The sequence below is a fragment of the Erpetoichthys calabaricus genome, chromosome 9 (assembly GCF_900747795.2).
Source record: "Erpetoichthys calabaricus chromosome 9, fErpCal1.3, whole genome shotgun sequence".
Classification (NCBI taxonomy): Eukaryota; Metazoa; Chordata; class Cladistia; order Polypteriformes; family Polypteridae; genus Erpetoichthys; species Erpetoichthys calabaricus.
This window is the reverse complement of record NC_041402.2, coordinates 158,100,687-158,120,309: the sequence shown is the minus strand read 5'-3', so window position 1 is coordinate 158,120,309 and position 19,623 is coordinate 158,100,687. Positions and strand designations below refer to the sequence as shown.

The window sequence follows — 19,623 nt, the reverse complement described above, 5'->3', positions numbered from 1 at the left end:
AACTGACTATAAGTGGTAACTGAATGATTAGCTGAGGAAGCAGCAGCAATTGAATGACTGTTAGAGCAGTGATTTAAAACAGAGGTGCAATTTACTTCCTGGAGTGGAAATAGAAAACACTTCAGAAAACAATCCACAGGAAATCTGGTCTCTAATAATTTACTTAAAAAGTTGGCTTTGCCTTCCTCATGTAATAGAGTTCAATTTATTAAAAAAAAACACTTTTAATTTCACTAACAAGACAGAAACGTTGACTGTAGTGTTGTGGTTAGTCCTGAGACCAAATATGATCTTTGTCATTGTCCCATATCTGCTAAGATTGTTTTTTTCAGACTTTCAACAAAGACTATGCTAGAACATAACAAGTTTGACAAACAAGAGGAGACCATTCACCTTGTTATCTCCAAACTTTAAACCAGTGGCATCCCTAGATGCAAGTCTGTCTAAGGCATGTGCTAGACCCCTATCCTTATTGTCAGTCTGAGGGTGTGATCTCCCTTCTTCTTCTCCTCCAGTCTCATGGAAAGCTATTGTCTGCCTTCTCTGCAAACTTCCATAACCAACATACTCAGTTTAAGTTTGTACGTCGACTGAACCTTACCACTCGTAGAATTTATGATATGTATTTGGCAACTGATTCCATCTTTGACTTGTGTCCTTTATATGTGTCTGGTACTTTGGGAGTGTGTGGTATAGCGGGTCCACAGCTCAGATTAAAAAGGCCAGTTTTTACATAGATAATCACCGCACTCGCGGCTTAAAGAGGGAGCGTGGTAGTGTGCCCCGAGTGGTTCCTGGACGCTGCATGAGGTGGGCGTTTCCTTGCTTATGTGCACAGGTGAGGAATCGTCCGCATCCGTAATTGAAGCTGGGAGCTGCTAATCGCCACACCTGAGCCACATCCCCGTAATATACAGGAGAAGCATGAGGTGGAAGGGGAGAGAGGACGGTAAAAAGAAAGGAAGAGGCAGATAGAGAGAGTGAGAGCGCAGCATTGGAGAAAGAGAGTGGACGAGCCAGCCTGCTGTGAAAGAGAGAGGTCAGTGCGGTCAAGGGTCCCAGATGGAGTGAGTGATCGACGCTCGTGGGACAGGATTGTGCCCATTGAGTTAAAAGAGTGGGTACGATCGGGAAAAAGTCCGCCCTAGGGATCTGACGGACGACCGAGTGCAAGAAGGAAGACGGGAGGACGACTGACCCCGAGTGGTCAGACAGACACTGGTGGAGGCAGCCATGACGGGGGTTGGTAGAATGAGGACCGCGGTGGCTGAAGTCTCTCCCGCTGAATATACGTTGGTTGAGCTGGAGAGACTGGGAAGGAGGAGAGCTTGGCTGGTGTTACCCCAATGTTGTCAGCAGGATTTTAATCTCGTTTTAGCCTTGTTTTAATCGTCTGGGATTTTTACCTTTTTTAATGGATTATTTATTTAATGACTGCAATACTACACTATTTATTTGGACAGTGTTTCTGGTTTTGTTTTAAATAAAAGCACTTTGCACATTTTGCACCATCCCCTTGCTTCGTTGTTGATGTCTTCACTGTCCAGCTCATCCGGTTACATTACTGACAGTGTCGGCATTCTGGACTGATGTTTCTAATTGCCTGTTTGCTATTCACTCTGCTAATATTTCCCTGTTGACTCGTACATTTCTTCCTTTTGGGTCTCTTTTTTTCTACCCTGACTTCTATCCAGCAGAGGGTATTCTAAATCTCTCTACTATAAAAGGAAATCCTGAGACAAGACTTTTTCAAAGAGATAATTTCAAGTCCCGTGAGACAGGTCTTTTGCTAGGAGATTTTTTCAAGTCCCGCACTCCTCTCAACCATATTCAACCACACACACGGTCCAATCACCTCTCATTAGCTCTTATAAATTTTTACATTTTCCTCATTTTAAGTCGTTTATGAAAAGTCCTCCGTTTCATCCTTTAAAGAAACTATTTCTGGACAGTATTGTTATACATACAATCTATTTGTTTCATTCGTAATCGTCAATTTCTGGACTATAATTCTATACATTCTAGATAACATGTCAACAACTAAGCGAAGAAGAAAAGGCAGCACGTTGAAAAATGGCCCAAAAGCGTTGGAGAGAAAAGAATTCAAAAAAGAACAATAATAATCTAAGTGCAAATTCGGAAAATAAGGAAAGTAATAATCAGCCTGGACCAAGTGGAATTGAAAACCTAGCAGGCACAAGTAGGGACGGAAATAAAAGACAAAGAGTATAAGACAAAGTAGAACATTGTAAAGAGATTCAAAAATGTTGGTGCGATATACATGCAGAACAGGTTAAAGATTATAAAAGTAGTAAAATTCGAAAGGCATGAAAACTGATAGTAAAGATGGCATTAACGCTAACAAACAGAAATTATTACTCTGTGAAATAACGGAACAGCAAAAAGAGATCAAATATATGGACATAGGTAATATGACAAAAGTATGTAGATATTATTATGTGTTCATTTCAAAGCCAAACAGAGCAAAAACGTTTAACTCAATGAATACCTCTAACGCAACATGAAACCTAAATTTATTTCAATTTATTACGTTTTGCTATTTTTTTTACTATGGTTAAATACTCACTGTAATGTAAAATAGTTAGTTCTATTATGCTTATGTAAAAGTTATCATGAAAATAACAATCGCTTTAAATTGTACATCCGGTTACCCATACCTGGGGGTTAGTGAGTGAAACGAGCAGGGAGCAGAGCACCCTAGTCTCTGTAACACTAATCTTAGCCTCAGACTCACAGTAAACTTTGGGAAATCTTCTTTCTTTAATCTAATCTTAATTAAACTTTGGGTGGTGTAGATCAACAGATCATCTGTCTCTAATATAGAGAAACAGCAGGCTGCTGTGCATTTGTCTGGGAGCTGGTGGACTTAGGGTGTAAGTCGCGATCCTAATCCTAATTTGTTTAGTTTTCTGGTTCTTCTTTTAGGCTCACTCTGTCTCTCACCAGCCTGTGGGAGGAAACCGGAGTATCCGGAGGAAACCCACGCAGACACAGAGAGAACATGCACACTCCATGCAGTGAACCCGGGTCTCCTAACTGCGAGCCAGCAGCGCTACTACTGTGCCACCGTGCCGCCCCTTATTAAACTAAACATTTAAAAAAATCACAAAAAAGGATGCATGCAGAAACTTTCAGATTCATGCAGACAGATTCCTGGCGCCATACTATGAGTGAGTGAGATACCAGATTTATTCTAATGCAATGTAAGCTCTGTGCTGCCTGGACAAATAAAATCTGATTTTCGACTTGACATACGAATCACCTCAGGTCCCAGCTTACTGTCCAAGTTATATTCCTATTTATGGTAACTTTTGCATTCTTTTTTCCGCTTAAGTTATTACTTATCGTTCACTGCCAGGTTTAAATGAAAATAACTGCTTTGCTACAGCATTGAATAAGAATGTGTAGTTTCTTGCCAGGGGAATAAAAGAATGTCAGTAGAAGGCAAAACAGAGGACAGTCACTGAGTATTGTCTATATAGTGCTGTCCTGGGTGATGAGTAATGGAAGAGTAGCATTGCGAGTACAGTGTCTATTGCTTGAGGCCACACAATATTTTGACCATCCTCGAGTCTGGTAAGCAGAAGCATTACACAGCATGAGCTTTATATTATTTGTTTGATTAGAGCAGAAGCAATTATTTAGGAAGGAATCTTTGATAAGTGTTATGGCTTCCTTCCGTGGCAATACAATGAGGTAGCAACAGCTTCTAATTCTTACACAACAGGTTAACCCTAAAGTTACAAATAAAAGTCAGAAACACAAAAAAAAGAAACTAGTTTAACAATGGAGTCCCATTAGAACCAAGATTTACAGGGGCCCTCTGATTAAGAGACAAGGCACAATAACAAGCTGTTGGCACTGTGGTCATCAAATTGTGCCAACTTACACAGAATATGAGGATCCGATCGATAGAAGGAGGGAAAGAAAGACATCATTTATGAATGATACACTCACTTTGGTTTACTCTCCACTGTGCAGCTCAGTTCTAAGCGTTCTCCTTCTCTTGGATCTTCCTTTGGAGAGCTCTTGATGATCATCACTTTGGGTTTATCTGTAGGACACAACACACAAGTAGAAATGTAAGAACAGACGGGTTCTAGAAAGCATTGATTCCTTTGCCTACAGAATCTGCTGCTTTGGATATGAAAGCACTCCTTCTACCAGGAAATTAAGCTAAAGAGTCGGCATAAAATAAACCCACAGTTTCTTTGACATCACTACTCTTTTTGTATGCTTTTTTGGAAATTGGTATAAAGGAATTTTCTCTAACAGATTTGTCTTCCGATGCTTTGTCTAAGGATAAATTACTAATCAACGCACTGGGCCAAATCTATCAATCAAGGTTTATTTTATACACAACAATGCTTTATTCAAGTTTCTTCTTGTTGAATTCTATTTTTTTAATGTTATTTAATGGGCTGATTCAATGTTACACTTGATTTAGCCTTTGAAAGCAAATGATCATTAAATTATTCTGCTTTTAGACATTTATTTGCATATGGGCTTCTGCACAGTAACTCCAGTTACAAGTTAACTTCAAATAATTACGAAACCACTCACACAGTGCAGTTTCTATAAACAGACAATTTGACTGAACGGTTGTTTGCATAGCTATAAACATTGAGACATAGCACTGGAGTAAACATAACAGAACAATCACAAAAATGCAGCGGGTCGGAGCCTATCCTGGTAGCCCTGGCAAGAACCAGACCTGAATGGGACAGCCCATCAGAGGGCCCATGGCTGCACAGACATTCACCCGCTACTACTCAGTTATCCTGCATGTTCTTAGATGGGGAGCTCAACTCCAGGAGTTCTGTGACACCATAACACTGGAGCAGTGATGCATTTATTTAATGATAATGCACCAGGGCCATTCCAAAATGCCTAAGGTTATGAATCCTCAAAGGGAATTTGTATCCCAATGGTGTTAGGTTGTGGTGGGCTCACAGTGGAGCTGTTCAACCTGAGGTCACTGAGGAGTGTATTGGGTGGGTCCACTGAGGTGGACCCAGCCCAGCACCTGATCATAAACAGAGGCTCCCACTTCTTCAAACAGAATACCAGCAAGTCAGTTACTAAAAATGCAGGATACAAGGGGAGAATCGGTCAGAAATGTTTTATAAATCGGTGCAAAGTCATACTAGTAAAAGTGGACCATATTCATCTGAAAAGGTTTATACTGAGGAATGAAGTTTAGAACACTTTTCAAGAAGAACAGGACATTCCACTCATCAAAGCTCACCAATCCTCTTCACCTAATTTCTTCAAAATAACACTGAGTCAAGTTTTGAAGGACCCTTGAAATCCTATGACGACTGTAGTATTGGAAGCTTAAACTACTCCGGATAAACTACATGCAACACTTCATAAAAATGAATCCCTTCTAGGTACAGATTAGAAAAAAAAAACAATTTGAAGGAATAATATACTGTAATGTGGGTGGCTCACAGGGGTCCAAAGTTTAACATCAACCTACCCTATGAGAAGTTTGCATCATCTCCTCATTTCTGAGTATGTGTTTCTTGGGGCATTCTGATATCCTCGTGTCTCCCAAAGATGGGGGTGTTAAGTTAATTGGAAGGTTAACTTAAATTGTTGACTAAGCTGATCTTTCTATGGGCTGTCCGGAGTTGTTTCCTACCTAGCTCGTGATGCTGCTTGAATTGGCTCCAAATCTCAGCACCCTAAACTGGATTAAAGGTTTTAAGGTTATGGATGATTAACAAACTGTAAACAGTCTATCGAAAAATAATTCTACTAAATTAGGAGCCAAAACACACTTAAAATTAGTTAGTTAGTAGATATCACATTGTGGATAAAACGCACAACCAAGCCAGGAGGAAACCTTGTAACATTTGCCTAAGGATGAGCATCACGGAGACACCATCCTGGTTATCCTCCTCTTTAAACATAACATAATCTCTCCTACAGGTCATTAATATAGATGGATCCTTCCACAGGAGCCTTTTCTCTTAATCCACACTTGATCTCCACCTGTCAGCCACCTAACTTACACAAACTTTAGCGGAGCTTTTATCCTTGTAACAGGTGCCACTGTATAACTTGCAAATATGTCACCAGCACTACAAGCCTATGTAGTAGTGTCTACAGAACAGGCTCCTGGCAGTCCGAAAACTTTGTTTATGGCATTTCTTGTGAAATGTGCTTGCCAGTCTTATAGGTGAGATAGCGTGATGGCCTGCAGATCATTTTAGTTAGCACGTTTGAGATGTTAGGATGAAAGATTTCACATCCCTTGGTCATTAACCACACTGATCTCTCTATTGTTGTTCCTTCACAGGGTTTCAAAGACACCTTTCAAACAAAAACAGAAAAGGCTAAGCTCATTCTTAGACTTGGATAACACTAAATGTCTAACTAACATTTTAATATCTTTCTTCACCTACACTAATGAGTGATTTTCACACTCACTCTGGTCTTTCAATCTCTCATCCCCTCAGCTTTGTTTCCTTCTTTCTCTCTATTATGTATAACCTGTTCTTTCATTTTTAGTCTTACATCTGATGATTTATTAAAGTCGAAATATTGTGTCTATTAAACCTTTTCTGTAATAAATGTAAAAGTGCAACATTACACAAATGATCATATTTCATCTTTAGAAAATTGTCCAAGATCTGAAAACATTGCCACTCTCCAAGTGATAACCACTAATATACAAATAATTAATTCAATTGATATTGAATTACAAAAAATGCTCAATACTAAATGAGAAGCTACAACTTTCAGTCTATCCATGCTCATGAATTCACAAAAATAGTTAACTGGCCTTGGACACAACAGTTGTCCTCTCATATCTCAGAGATGTGCTGGTGTGGAGTATAATTGGTGGCTTTTAACAGGCCAAAATAGATGTGTGCCCTGAGATGGACAACACCACCCTGCCACATCAGGTCTGCCTTACACCTAATGCTGCAGAGACGGGCCCTGAGCTAGACTAAAAAGATACAAAAAATAAAAACAACAAAAAAAATTGAGCGGTGGAGATTAAATTACATTAGATTAAATTAGACTAGACTATATTAGATTAGATTAGATAAACTTTATTAATTCCACGGGGAAATTTAAATGCATACAGGAGTAGAAACAAAAAAAATAAACAAGAATACAGACTCACAAGACAGATGATACATCCAATTAATCAATCGATAAATAAATAAATAAATAAAAAGATTAAACTTAACGAGATGTTTCCAGTGTTTGATTTCCATCCAAGTTAACGTGTGTAAAGAATTTGTTCTATAAGTGTCCACATGTAATTTCTCTTATTTTTTTGTCCAATTAATTTCCACTTCTGAAAAATTCTAACCAAGCTCAATATGAATGAGTACAGAAGAGTGCACCCTGACATCTCATCCAAAACACACTCCTGGCAGGATGGGCTCCAGTTCCAGTGGCTATGAAATGTAATAAGTGGGATGACAAAATAGAAAATTAATGGAAATTTTAGCACACAGCTTAAAGCAGGATATGTTACAACTGTTTACAGAAATCTTTTGTGGTTAGAGCACAGGCAAGCTGGTTAAGGGATCTGCTCAGGGTCACATAGTCAGTCACAGACAGAAAATGAAGTAAAAGTCTTGGGGTTTAAAATTCAGAGCCATGACATAATATTGTTGATTGAAGAAAAACCCAAACAGGAGATTTTTCTGCAGCAGCTATTACCATTACAGTTACCTTTCTTAAACAGAAATGCAACAAAATAAGATAAGGAATAAAAGTTCCTCTCGGCCTTTCAGTTATTTATGAGTCAATCAAGTTCATATATATACGGTGTGTGAGTGAGGAATCAGTGAGGAACAGGACACGAGAGGAATTGGCCATGTGACACCCAAATAGAAAACATGATGGCAACAGTTACATTGGGGTTAGCATTACCAAGAAGTCATGTTACATGTGTATGTAGGTTAGCCAGGGGTAATTAAATAGTGGAGGATAACAAGAGACATGTGATGGCACCAGGAGACCCCAATCTAAGAGCTTTCTGCTGCACATTTTATTGGATAAGCAACATGGGAGTTACCTCACACTTTTAATGTTGGACTTCAATGCTGCAGGGACTGCATGGACCACTAGAAGTAGCATTAGATATACAAACCAAAGAGGTTTAACTGCCATCAGTGACCCCAGAATTATTTGTAAGATGTATCTGGAGATGGTTCTGTGCCAAGGCTTTAAAACTCCTTCTGCCACCTGATACATGTGCTTATAGTTGAGAGTTAAGAGTGAGGAATGGGCTAAAATGGCAAAGCAAAGGAGAAGAGAGCTTCAAGATTAAAAAAGGAAAAATATATAAGACGGCTCTCACATCAGACAGCTGTTCAGCTCCTATTAGTCAGGGGCAAAAGGAGAATCAGATTTATTGTTATGTGCCTATAATTATCTGCTCTGAGTTCTCTCTTTGGTGATGCCTGCCTTTTGTGCTTCATTTTATTAACAAACCACACCACATTAATACTTTGGTCTCCATGTTTGAAAATGGATTGGAACTGCTGCTATTTGTGTCTGGAAATTCTACAAAAGAAGACTATTGGTAATAATATAACAATTATAAAAAATATTATCAAACCTCTAGAGTATGTGTGTATAAAAGAAAAAAAAAACAAAAATGAACCCTGTAAAAATACATTTACTTATGGAAGATTTCATTTTAATGGATAGCAGTGTGTAGTGCTGCTGTCACCTCATGGATCCAGCATCCTTGGTTTGAATCCTGTGTGTGGTCATTGATCTTAAGGAAACTACATGTTCTCCCTGTATCTGTGTGAGTTTTCCTCCTCCTAATCTGATCTGTTTTTGCTTCCACATATCCAAATGCATCAGTTTTAAAACAGCGCCTTGTCCACGCCCTTTTCCTGCCTTTTGTCCAGTGCTTCTGGGACATTCTCTGGCACATATAACCCTAACATGAATCTGAATATATTAAGTTATGTTTTTTCTTACTTTTATACCCCCCAAAATACATCTTTCTTCTGAGAAATAATAATAACTTTTGCACACAGAGGCATCCTGATAGAAGAACTGAAAACTTTGTCTGGCTGTGTTAGACAAATAGTAAAAGGCACAACAGATGGCTTTAGCAGCTATTTAAATAAAGAAATAAGAGAACGAATGAACCAGGGTGTAGATATGTACAGTAAATAATGAAAGGTTCTATAAAAGAAAGAAAGACAGACAGACAGACAGACAGACAGAGAGAGATAGATAGATAGATAGATAGATAGATAGATAGATAGATAGATAGATAGATAGATAGATAGATAGATAGATCTATCCAATATAGTGTGTTTCAGATCTATCTTTCTATGTTTATAAGGACCACTGGCCACAACAATGAGTGACCACCACCAACATAGGACAAAAAAGAAGGAAAGACATGGACAACAGGAAGATATTTAAAATAACCACTGGCCGAAAACAGACTGGTTTCAACAATTTCAACAATTTGACTGAAGCTAAAAGTAATGATTACATAGTGTGTAATGAAAAAATGGCCTGGCACCCATCACTGAATCCAGACCAGGTGCCACAGGTTATCATACAAATGGTAACATATGCTGTCAGGCACCAATACATCAAGTGGCCACTTGGCTTTCAAAGACCAGCAACTTTTTGCCTCTTTGTCCACTTATAGAAAACTAGCTGTCCCCCGTGGCTCTGCCCATGTATTAGTGAAACAGGACAGTGAAGAGGGCCCCGCCCGGCTCCCTACTCCTAACGTTACGCTTACTCCTCCCCTCGGCCTGCAGCCTCTGTCTCGGATTAGCGAGAATATATTGCTCCTGCAAACAAACTATGATTCTTAGCGCGTTGAGAGAAGTCGTAAAATCAATCGAATGTTCAAGCAAATTCTAGAAAAAAGCCTGATCTAAATCTGTTAAGTAGTTCTCTCGTTCACTAGCTAAGTGGATGTAAGGAACGTCCCGAGGCCGGCACGTGAGTAATGAGTGCCACACATCCCCGTCCCCTCAGCCCGCTGCATCTCTCTCAGATTTGCGTGAATAAATCGGCACCGCAAGCAAACTATGATACGTAGCGCAATGAGAGAAGTCGCAAAATCAACTTGAATGTTCAAGCAAATTATAGAAAAAAACCTGATCTCTCATTAAAAGTGGACATACAGACAGACATTGGATTTCATACTGTATATATATAGAGATGACAGAAAACGGTCCCCCAGGCTGAGTTACGCTACACCACAAAGGATAGACAGACATTCTCATTTCTTGTTCCCAAAGGTGGCAAAATGTAATCACAATTACGCCAGCTTAGAGGGTCACTTTGAATGCATTTTGAAATCCTCCTCATGAGGGGCCAAGCCACGTAAGAAACCTTAACTTCACTGGTCATTAATCTTGTTCGGAGTAACGTTCTTAATGAAGAGCTGTAGAACGGACTGAAGGATCTTCTCTCGTTTGTCAAACTTCTTATGTTCTTATGCATTGCCTTCATGACCCTGAACTTTAGAAAGTACATTCAATAACTGATAGATGGAAGGACACATCCTGACACTTGAACACACAAGTCAAAATAAAACTTGGGATCACGCTGTATTCTTTCATAAAAATTATTTTTCTTTAATGGCACTTTATGGTTCTTTACTGGGTTGTGTGACAAAGCACCATTTCATTCTAGAAAGGGTTCTTTCTATGTGAAGTTGATTCATTATACTTTGAAAAACTTTGTAAAAATAATACTTTTCAAAAAGTACAAAAAAACTAAAATCTTTAATATATGATGGATAGCTGGCAGTAAAGTAGCAGATTAAGAAAAGCCTGTATTACTGTAGTTATGAGGCAAGAGTCCTTTTAAAATCAGGAACCCATTGGTATTTCCCAATTCATAATTTTCTGTTCACGGTTATTTACTGTATGGAGCATGTTACGGATCTAAAGAAATAAAGGTTCTTTTGGGAACCCTCACGTTGAAGGGTCTTTTGTGAACTAAAAAAGGGTTTCCCTATGGCATCTTTATTTTTAAAAGTGTCAGTTCATGTCTAGACCCCTGATGACTTAACAAGGCGCATGCATTTTGCAGGACAAAAACAATAATGAATGAGCAAACATTTTACTTCATTACTAATATTAGTGGCACTCTGAAACAGGTACAGAAGACTGGAAGATGAAAGCACAGTCAAGTATGAAGCAGGAAAAGAGTCAATAAGCCAGTAGGAGAAGAAAATTAGCGACACAGTAGAACACAAAAAATGAGAATCGGAGCCCATAGTTGAAGGAAATGATCCTAACGCTAAATTCTTCTTGGTAGGGCCTTTTAGTTATCTCCTGCTATACAAGAAAGTGCCAGAGAGTTGAGAAATTGGGTCCAGTGAGGCGATACAGAATGATGCGCACTGTCATCTTAAATAATGAAGATGTGATGACATCACATACAGAAGGACAACCAAATATGTGAATCGCAACCAGACATCATTGCCAATAGCAGGACAGCTGTGGCCATTAGAACCCACACAAAACGACGACACCAATGAAAACAAACTGACAACACGATAAAGTGAATGAGATTCAAAGACAATAAAACAGTAACAATTCCTGAGCACCAGAAAATGACCATAACAGCTACAGAAAAGAGGCAAACCTAAGTGGTCCCTGTTTATTTAACATTCATTGGCATTTCTGCCCGTCTATAGACAGCTCATGTCAGATTCACTAAAGCTGCATATAAGTTACATTTCATGGGACCCGTGAGGATCAGTTGACAAAATAAAATGGCTACTAAACAGAGGCCCATCTGTTTTATTGAATTTTTCGCAGATTCACCCTTTTTATATAGCATCATTAAACTAGACGATTCCACACCATTGTGGATAGAAACTGTTGGATAAAAATATTGCACTCGATCATCGGCATGATCATTTTTCGGAGTGCCTGCACTTGTTTGGCTGTTTACATGTGGACAAGCCCTGTCCCATACAACTTAAAATATCTTTTTCTATTATATCATGCAGCATCTGATATTAAGTTAAACACTTTTACCTTGCAAAGGATGAATATTTTTAATATGTGTACATATGTGTCAACTAAATCTACTACAGATATAGTATGGCTTAAAATATTATAATATGAATGTAAAGATTGTGTTCATAAGATGTGAACAGATCATCGATTGTGTTTTACCCTTTGCAACAATGTCCACGCTGTTTACAACTGGCATAAAGCTAAAATCTATAAATGGGTGGATGGATGGGCTTAACCCGCAGTAGGAGCAATGGTGTCACATTGCCAGAGGCTGACAAGTGAGGCTATTGGAAAGGGAGAACAAAGAAAAAATCACTGAGGTAGAAAACATCCATTTTGTACTTGGCTGTTTTTACAACTCTTAATGTCAGCCACATTTTCCAACTAGGTTACCAGAAATATTATTAGCTGTTTTGCTAACTTGGTTTAGGGTGTAAAATTGTTGTTTCAACTTTTTAGTCTTTCATTTTTATGACTTCACTAATGTTTGTTAATGTTTTCAGAACCTGTCCATTTAATACAGAATTGAAAGGAGCAAAGTAGGAACCTATCCCAGCAGCAATGGGTACAAGTCAGGGACCATCCCTAGACTGAGAATCAGTCCGGTGCAGGGCACACTTACCTACGTTTAGAGGACCCCCATCTTGCCACCCCAAAGAAAAAGTGATTTTTCAAATAGCAGAAGTATCAGACATTATCTGTCTGTTATAACCTGGTGTTTTGTCAGCTGGAAAGGCTAGACTTGACTAGACTAGTAAATGGGATAGCGTGGCTATAAAATGCATCAGCTAGATCCTCTTCACACACATTGATGTATCACATTTAGTTTGGACAATACAGGAGGAATTTACCTCATGGTATAAAAGAGTAAAACAACAGATGTCTTCAGCCAAAATGATCAGAAGGATGTGAAACTCTGCATGCCACATCAACCAACTCCAGAGGTTTAACCCCCTAATGGGATATGAAGGGTCAAAGTTTCTCATTTTCACAAAACCTTGAAAAAATGAGGATTAGTAATATAGTTATGTAGAGCGCCGTTTTATGCTATTTGGAGGATGCTGATCTTTTTTGACACCTGAAGGTTATAAAAGACAAATTTCAAACATTCAGTAATACATTATTAACCTTCCTATTCAGTTGAGGACATTAAGATGATGATGACGACGACAATAGAAGAGGTTAGGAGCACGCGTTGATACAGCACATTGCCGCACCCACCACATGACAAACCAACTCAGAATCCCAGATTAGGACCCGAGTGCAGACATGCAATGGGTGACACCTCAGCACCACACTAGTTCAGATGGAATGGAACAGTGTGAGGTTTTTTATGGTGGCTGGAGTGCCAATTCTGCCACCAACCCCCAGGTGTTTCCCTGCAGGTTGGAGGGCCTACATGCAGGGCTGGAGGCTGATTAACATCATACCCAGGACAGAGCAATTGCAGATTGCTCAAGAGCCCAATGAAGTAGAGTCACTTCCGATTGCCAGTGTAGATCCCTAGCCTCAGAGCCACCACTCTGCCCATAGAAGTGAATATCTCATGAAAGAAGTGAGATATTATTATTACCTTTAACAAGATATCTTTAATAAATGGTTAAATGTATTATTACTTTAATGATGATCACTATCCTAGTTTTTTTAAACTAGATAAGAGGTTTTAAAAAGTATTAAATTATTAATAGCCATGTTGTCAAAGACAGGTAATAGAAAATGTTTAAAAATAATAATAATATTTATTATTTCTTGCCTATCACATACCCTCAGCATTCATCCTATACCTTTCTTTGGTATCCTTGTGTGTCTCGATCTGCCTTGGCCAGCGGTTCCTCTCTTGAATTGTATTCCTGTCTGCTTGACAGACTTTGTCATTTCAATGCTCGTTGCTCACCTCCTGTTCACTTTTTGACCTCCACCAAATGGTAGGTAGTCCCCCATTACCCGGTGTGAAAACATCATTTGTATTCTTGAAAATACTTCCTGTGTTTGAAGGCGACTCTCAGGGTACCTCCTATGCCCTTCTTCGGTATCTTCATGTGTGTCAGCCTCTTTTGCCCGGTGTTTCCTGTCTCGAACGCATTTGACTGAGTAACCAAACTGTTCGATTAGACCAAAGCCAAACTGACCAATCAGATTGCTAAGAGGGACCTGACACACACAGACATGTGTTTTATTATACCAATTATTATCATTATCATTAATATGATTAACAAGTAGGTTGCTATAATCTATATATATAAAATCCCTGTGTGCGTCCAGGTGTCCGTGTGTGGGTGTCTTCTGGTGAAGTGCGCATGCGCGGGGCACGGTGCAATGCGCGATATTACTGTCAGAGAAAGTTAGAGGCGTTTTACGGAAATACAAACCAGTATTACTGCGAGAGGAAATTAAAGGTACACAATACAGTGACGCATATTACAGCCACATACAAGCCAGTATTACTGTCAGAGGAGATTAAAGGCATATTACCGACACGCACGCCTGTATTACTATCCATCCACCCATCCATTTTCCAACCCGCTGAATCCGAACACAGGGTCACGGGGGTCTGCTGGAGCCAATCCCAGCCAACACAGGGCACAAGGCAGGAAACAATCCCGGGCAGGGTGCCAACCCACCGCAGATGCCTGTATTACCGCCAGAGAAAATTAAAGGTATATTACGGACGTACAAGCCAGCGGACGTACAAGACGGTATCCTTCAATAAGGGCACACACAAAAAGGCGAGCCTCAAAAGGGCGACCTCAATTGGGCGCGCGTAAATAAAGATCTGCACCTTTGTTGCTCTTCACATATTCCAGAGCCATTTGAACTAAATTATCTACGAACGCCTTTATTCGCCGCGCTCAATTGAGGTCGCCCTTTTGAAGCTCGCCATTTTGTGCGCGCCCTTATTGAATAGAGCCGTACAAGACAGTATTACTGTCACAGAAAATTAAAGACACACAATACACGGCGGCAGCCCACGAAGAACGGTCAGCTCAGCAAGTAAACATCAACAAAAGAAAGGCTGAAAGAAAGAAAAATACAACCAACAAAACGAATGAGGCCAAAGTCCCTTGCCATTTAATATAGACTGTTCCTACTAATGTTTATGCACTACTGTTCTAGCGCCCGTTATTGTAACGGGCTAAATGACTAGTCTTTAATAAGATAGTATCTTTAATAAATAGGTAAAATTTATTACTATTATTATTATTGCATTGCGGCTGCAAGATGGCACAATGGTTAGCGCTGGCAGCTTCACCACTTCAGGGGGCTGGCTTCAGATTCTGGCCTGGCCATTGTTTGTATTGTTACTTTCTCCCTGGGTGGATTTTGCTCCAGGCATCTTAGCTTTCCTTTCATTTCCCAAAATCATTCTGTACAACTTAGGTGAACTAGTGAATGTGAACTGTCCCAGTATGAGTGAGTACGTTTGTATGTCGGATTGTGCCTTGTGATAGACTAGCGTCCCTTCCAAGACAGCTTTCAGTAGTCTCTGGCCCCCTGTGACCATGAATTTGACTAAATGGATTGATGGACAGATTTTAGGCCAGCTCTTCTGGACTTCTAAAACTACCCACTTAGGTTTAAGAATTCATTTATACTGTTAATCGACCTTTTTGTACATTTTGTTCATTCTTACATATTCAGACTTGACGGAAGGTCATTTTCAGATTTGTCTTGGTATTTCATTATGTTCTTTATAAATCCAAATCGCTTTTTAGTATGTTGTTTTGTTTTCAAATTACCTTGCAATACTTTTTGTTCTGAAAACGCTATATAAGATAAAGCTTGTTTGATCATGTCTAGTTATTCTTTGTAATGTGATGCAACAACTTAGGAAGGACTTCCTACTAGTGAAATTTAGAAGGATTTCTCATATGAGAAAAAATGATGGCTCCCTGCATTGACAGTACATAAAAAGGCTGTTGCATGCTGTTTCATTACAAATCCATATGGCATAAGAATGATAAATGAGGCCCAAACTCTTCAAAATGACGTGTGATCCCAGATGAAAAAGATACTGCATAGATGGAACTGACAATGTACATGGGCACTGGAGATTCGACAGAAACATGAGCGAAAGAGAAATAGTGGGAGAGCGCGAGAGGGGTTCACGTTCCTTTATACATTATGGGAATTTTAACTGTTTGCTATTTAATGTTACAGCCTCTGAAGCATTTAGGTTGGTAGTCATTCTTTCATTATGTGATAAATGGAAAATTTATCTTTGCAAATTTGGACATAATAATATAATGAGGAAAGATTACAGTGCTCATTTTGCTAATGTAGAATAAATAAATGACAACAAAAAATGATAAAAAAAATGCTACCAATATTATAATAATAACTATTATTATTACTACAACATAACATTCTCAGACTCATTTATTGACTTCTTCTATTATCAACTCTTTCAATGAAAACACAAAATCTACAAAAACAAGCAGACGTAAGAGAGGAGCAGAAAGCAAAACAAATTAGAACAATGGCACATATAGAGAAAACAGTTTCAAACTTTAGTTATGAGGACAAAGACATGCCGTCCACACTTCTCACGTGAAGAATATATTGTCACTGCCTCAACTGACTGGATTTATTTATTTCCTCTTTGACCATATACTGTACAGCATATGCAGTATGGGCTACTCTGAATGGCACTGCTGTGTGGACCTATTTAGTAGCCCCCTTATCCAGTTCAGGGTTGTGTATCCCAGCAGCACTGGGGTGAAGTTGGGTACCAAACCTGGATGAGACTCACTGGACAGTCACATAAACACCCCTAGTTCATCACCTCTACTTTAAAATTTAAAGACTCCTGTATCTCTTTTGGGAATTTTCAAATATTGATTGCACTTTTGATTGTGTTTGTTTTACATACTATAAGGTGACCTTTATGTTTAAGAAAATTTAAATAACAAAAATAAGACAAAGAATTGCCAGTTAACCAAACTTGTGCATAATTTGGATGTGACATTAGACATCATACATAAACAAAAGACCTGTGTGTATGGAGCAGTCCGCTCTGCTCATGCTCAACCACAGCCACTAGATGGTGCATGCAGGCACTTTTACATTTTTTCGGCACCTGCACGCACCTCACTTCTCAATATGAAAGACCTGTGTGCAAGAAACGCCATCATGCAATAACAACATTGTGCGAATGACAAGGATGAAAAGACACAACATTGAAACAAAGCAAACGCTGCGGCTTAACAACATGCAAGTGAAACACCCCAGTAGCATAAGGCAAGGCTTGAAGTTTTCACTAAAAAACATTGTCTCTCAGGAGGTATTTTCTCAAGACAAAAGATTTAATAGGACTCAGCTGGGCGGCATGGTGGCGCAGTGGGTAGTGCTGCTGCCTCGCATTTAGGAGACCTGGGTTAGCTTCCCTGGTCCTCCCTGCGTGGAGTTTGCATGTTCTCCCCGTGTCTGCATGGGTTTTCTCCAGGTACTCTGGGTTCCTCCCACAGACCAAAGACATACAGGTTAGGTGCATTGGCGATTCTAAATTGTCCCTAGTGTGTGCTTGGTGTGTGGGTGTGTGTGCCCTGCAGTGGGCTGGTGCCCTGCCTGGGGTTTGTTTCCTGCCTTGCACCCTGTGTTGGCTGGGATTGGCTCCAGCAGACCCCCGTGACCCTGTAGTTAGGATATAGCGGGTTGGATAATGGATGGATGAAGGACTCAGCTAAGTTATGGTATCGCCAGTGTCTGCTTACGAAAGCCAGTAGGGCAGCAAGCACAAGGTGGGTCCACGTCCTCTACATTGGGTAATTCTTAAGAGTTAGCTGACGCCTCTCCAAGTTCACAAACATGGTAAAACTGTTAGGGAGTCTTCAGGTTGTTTTTTTGTCCTGAAGACTACACATAGCTTGTTATTACATACATGGAAAATAAATATTAAACATTCTTTACTACCAAGATAGGCTCCGTACATCCCATGACCCTAGTTTGGATTAGGTGGCTTTGGGAATGTTATGTTGCGTTTTCACAAGGATTGAATTTTTGAAAGCCACACCTGCCTTCTTATGCCTTTTCATCATCATATTATTTCAATCAGGTAGGTAGCATTTGTTGCTTTCTTGGTCTTACATTACATAAAATAAAACCATAGTTTGCATTATGTAACTTCCATGATCTCAATCCCTGGCTAACAATTGAAGATTGATCTCTCATTGTGGTTGGCCCAGCTATTCCAGAACAGCTATCGATCTAGGTGAAGTTTCATCTTTCAATATTTCAATATATCTCTAATTTGGATGTGACATTACACATTATACATAAACAAAGGACCTGTGTGTGTATGGAGCAGTACGCTCTGCTCACGCTCAACCACAGCCACTAGATGGCGCATGCAGGCACTTTTTAATTTTTTCGGCACTTGCACGCACCTCATTTCTCACTATGAAAGACCTGTGTGCAAGAAACGCCGCCATGCAATAACGACGTCGTGCTAATGACAAGGATGAAAAGACACAACGTTGAAACAAAGCAAATGCCTTGACTCAAGAACATGCAAGTGAAACACCCCAGTAACAGAAGGCAAGGCTTGAAGTTTTCACTAAAAACTTTGTCTCTCTGGAGGTATTTTCTCAAGACAAAAGATTTAATAGGACTCAGCTAAGTTATGGTATCTCCAGTGTCTTCTTACGAAAGCCAGTAGGGCAGCAAGCACAAGGTGGTTCCACGTCCTCTACATTGGGTAATTCTTAAGAGTTAGCTGACGCCTCTCCAAGTTCACAAATATAGTAAAACTGCTAGGGAGTCTTCAGGTTGTTTTTTTTTGGTCCTAAAGACTACACACAGCTAGTTATTACATACATGGAAAATCAATCTTAAATATTCTTTACTGCCAAGATAGGCTCCCTACATCCCATGACCCTAGATTGGATTAGGTGGCTTTGGGAATGTTATGTTGTGTTTTCACAAAGCCATATCTGCCTTCATATGCCTTTTCATCATCATATTAACTTAATCAGGTAGGTAGCATTTGTTGCTTTCTTGGCTTATTACATAAAATAAAACCATTGTTTGCATGATGTAATTTCCATGATCTAAATCCCTGGCTAACAACTGAAGATTGATCTCTCATTCTGGTTGTCCCAGCTATTCCAGGACAGCTATCAATCTAGGTGAAGTTTTATCTTTCAACATTTCACCATCAAAATTGACTGCATTTAAGAGATCGAACAAGCTGCTAGTCTGTCACCATTAAGGCTCCTAAAGCAACAGCAAAATTTGCCAACAATGTGGCCAATTTGGACTTTAAGTGTCACCCCTACAACAAAAAAAATGTGTTTCATGTATAAGTCAAAATCACATAAGAAATACCTCAATTGATTTAACAGGCCCTGTTTTTTGACAGTCCACCAGAACTGACCTTCTAAGAAGACAAGAAAAAACTCCCAAAATATTTCCCTGCAGGCTTCAAGCACTGGGAGCAGCATAATGGAGCCCCTGGCCATTGCAAGTTTAGGGATTCTATTTTGCTTGACATGTATTCCAATAAGCTATTTGGCTAAATAAAAGAGGCCGATTCTTGTGGAGCCAGTGTGAATGTGCATTGGTAATATAAATTAATGCTCATTTGTAGTGGCACCTTTTCCAGGGT

The 19,623-nt window shown here is 39.5% G+C and overlaps 1 protein-coding gene and 1 long non-coding RNA gene across 6 annotated transcripts in view; one reads left to right on the top strand and one right to left on the bottom strand.

Moving 5' to 3' along the window:
• Positions 1–19,623, bottom strand: part of cadm1a (cell adhesion molecule 1a) — a 1,142,366-nt gene that overhangs the window by 177,492 nt on the left and 945,251 nt on the right. For all 5 annotated transcript variants that reach the window (XM_051932362.1, XM_051932363.1, XM_051932359.1 and 2 more), the window contains one exon: positions 3,979–4,075. In XM_051932362.1, coding sequence (XP_051788322.1) covers positions 3,979–4,075 — 97 coding nt within the window. The remainder of the gene's footprint in view (positions 1–3,978; positions 4,076–19,623) is intronic.
• LOC127529257 (uncharacterized) overlaps positions 1–19,623 on the top strand; it is a 311,661-nt gene that overhangs the window by 107,925 nt on the left and 184,113 nt on the right. The window lies entirely within an intron of this gene.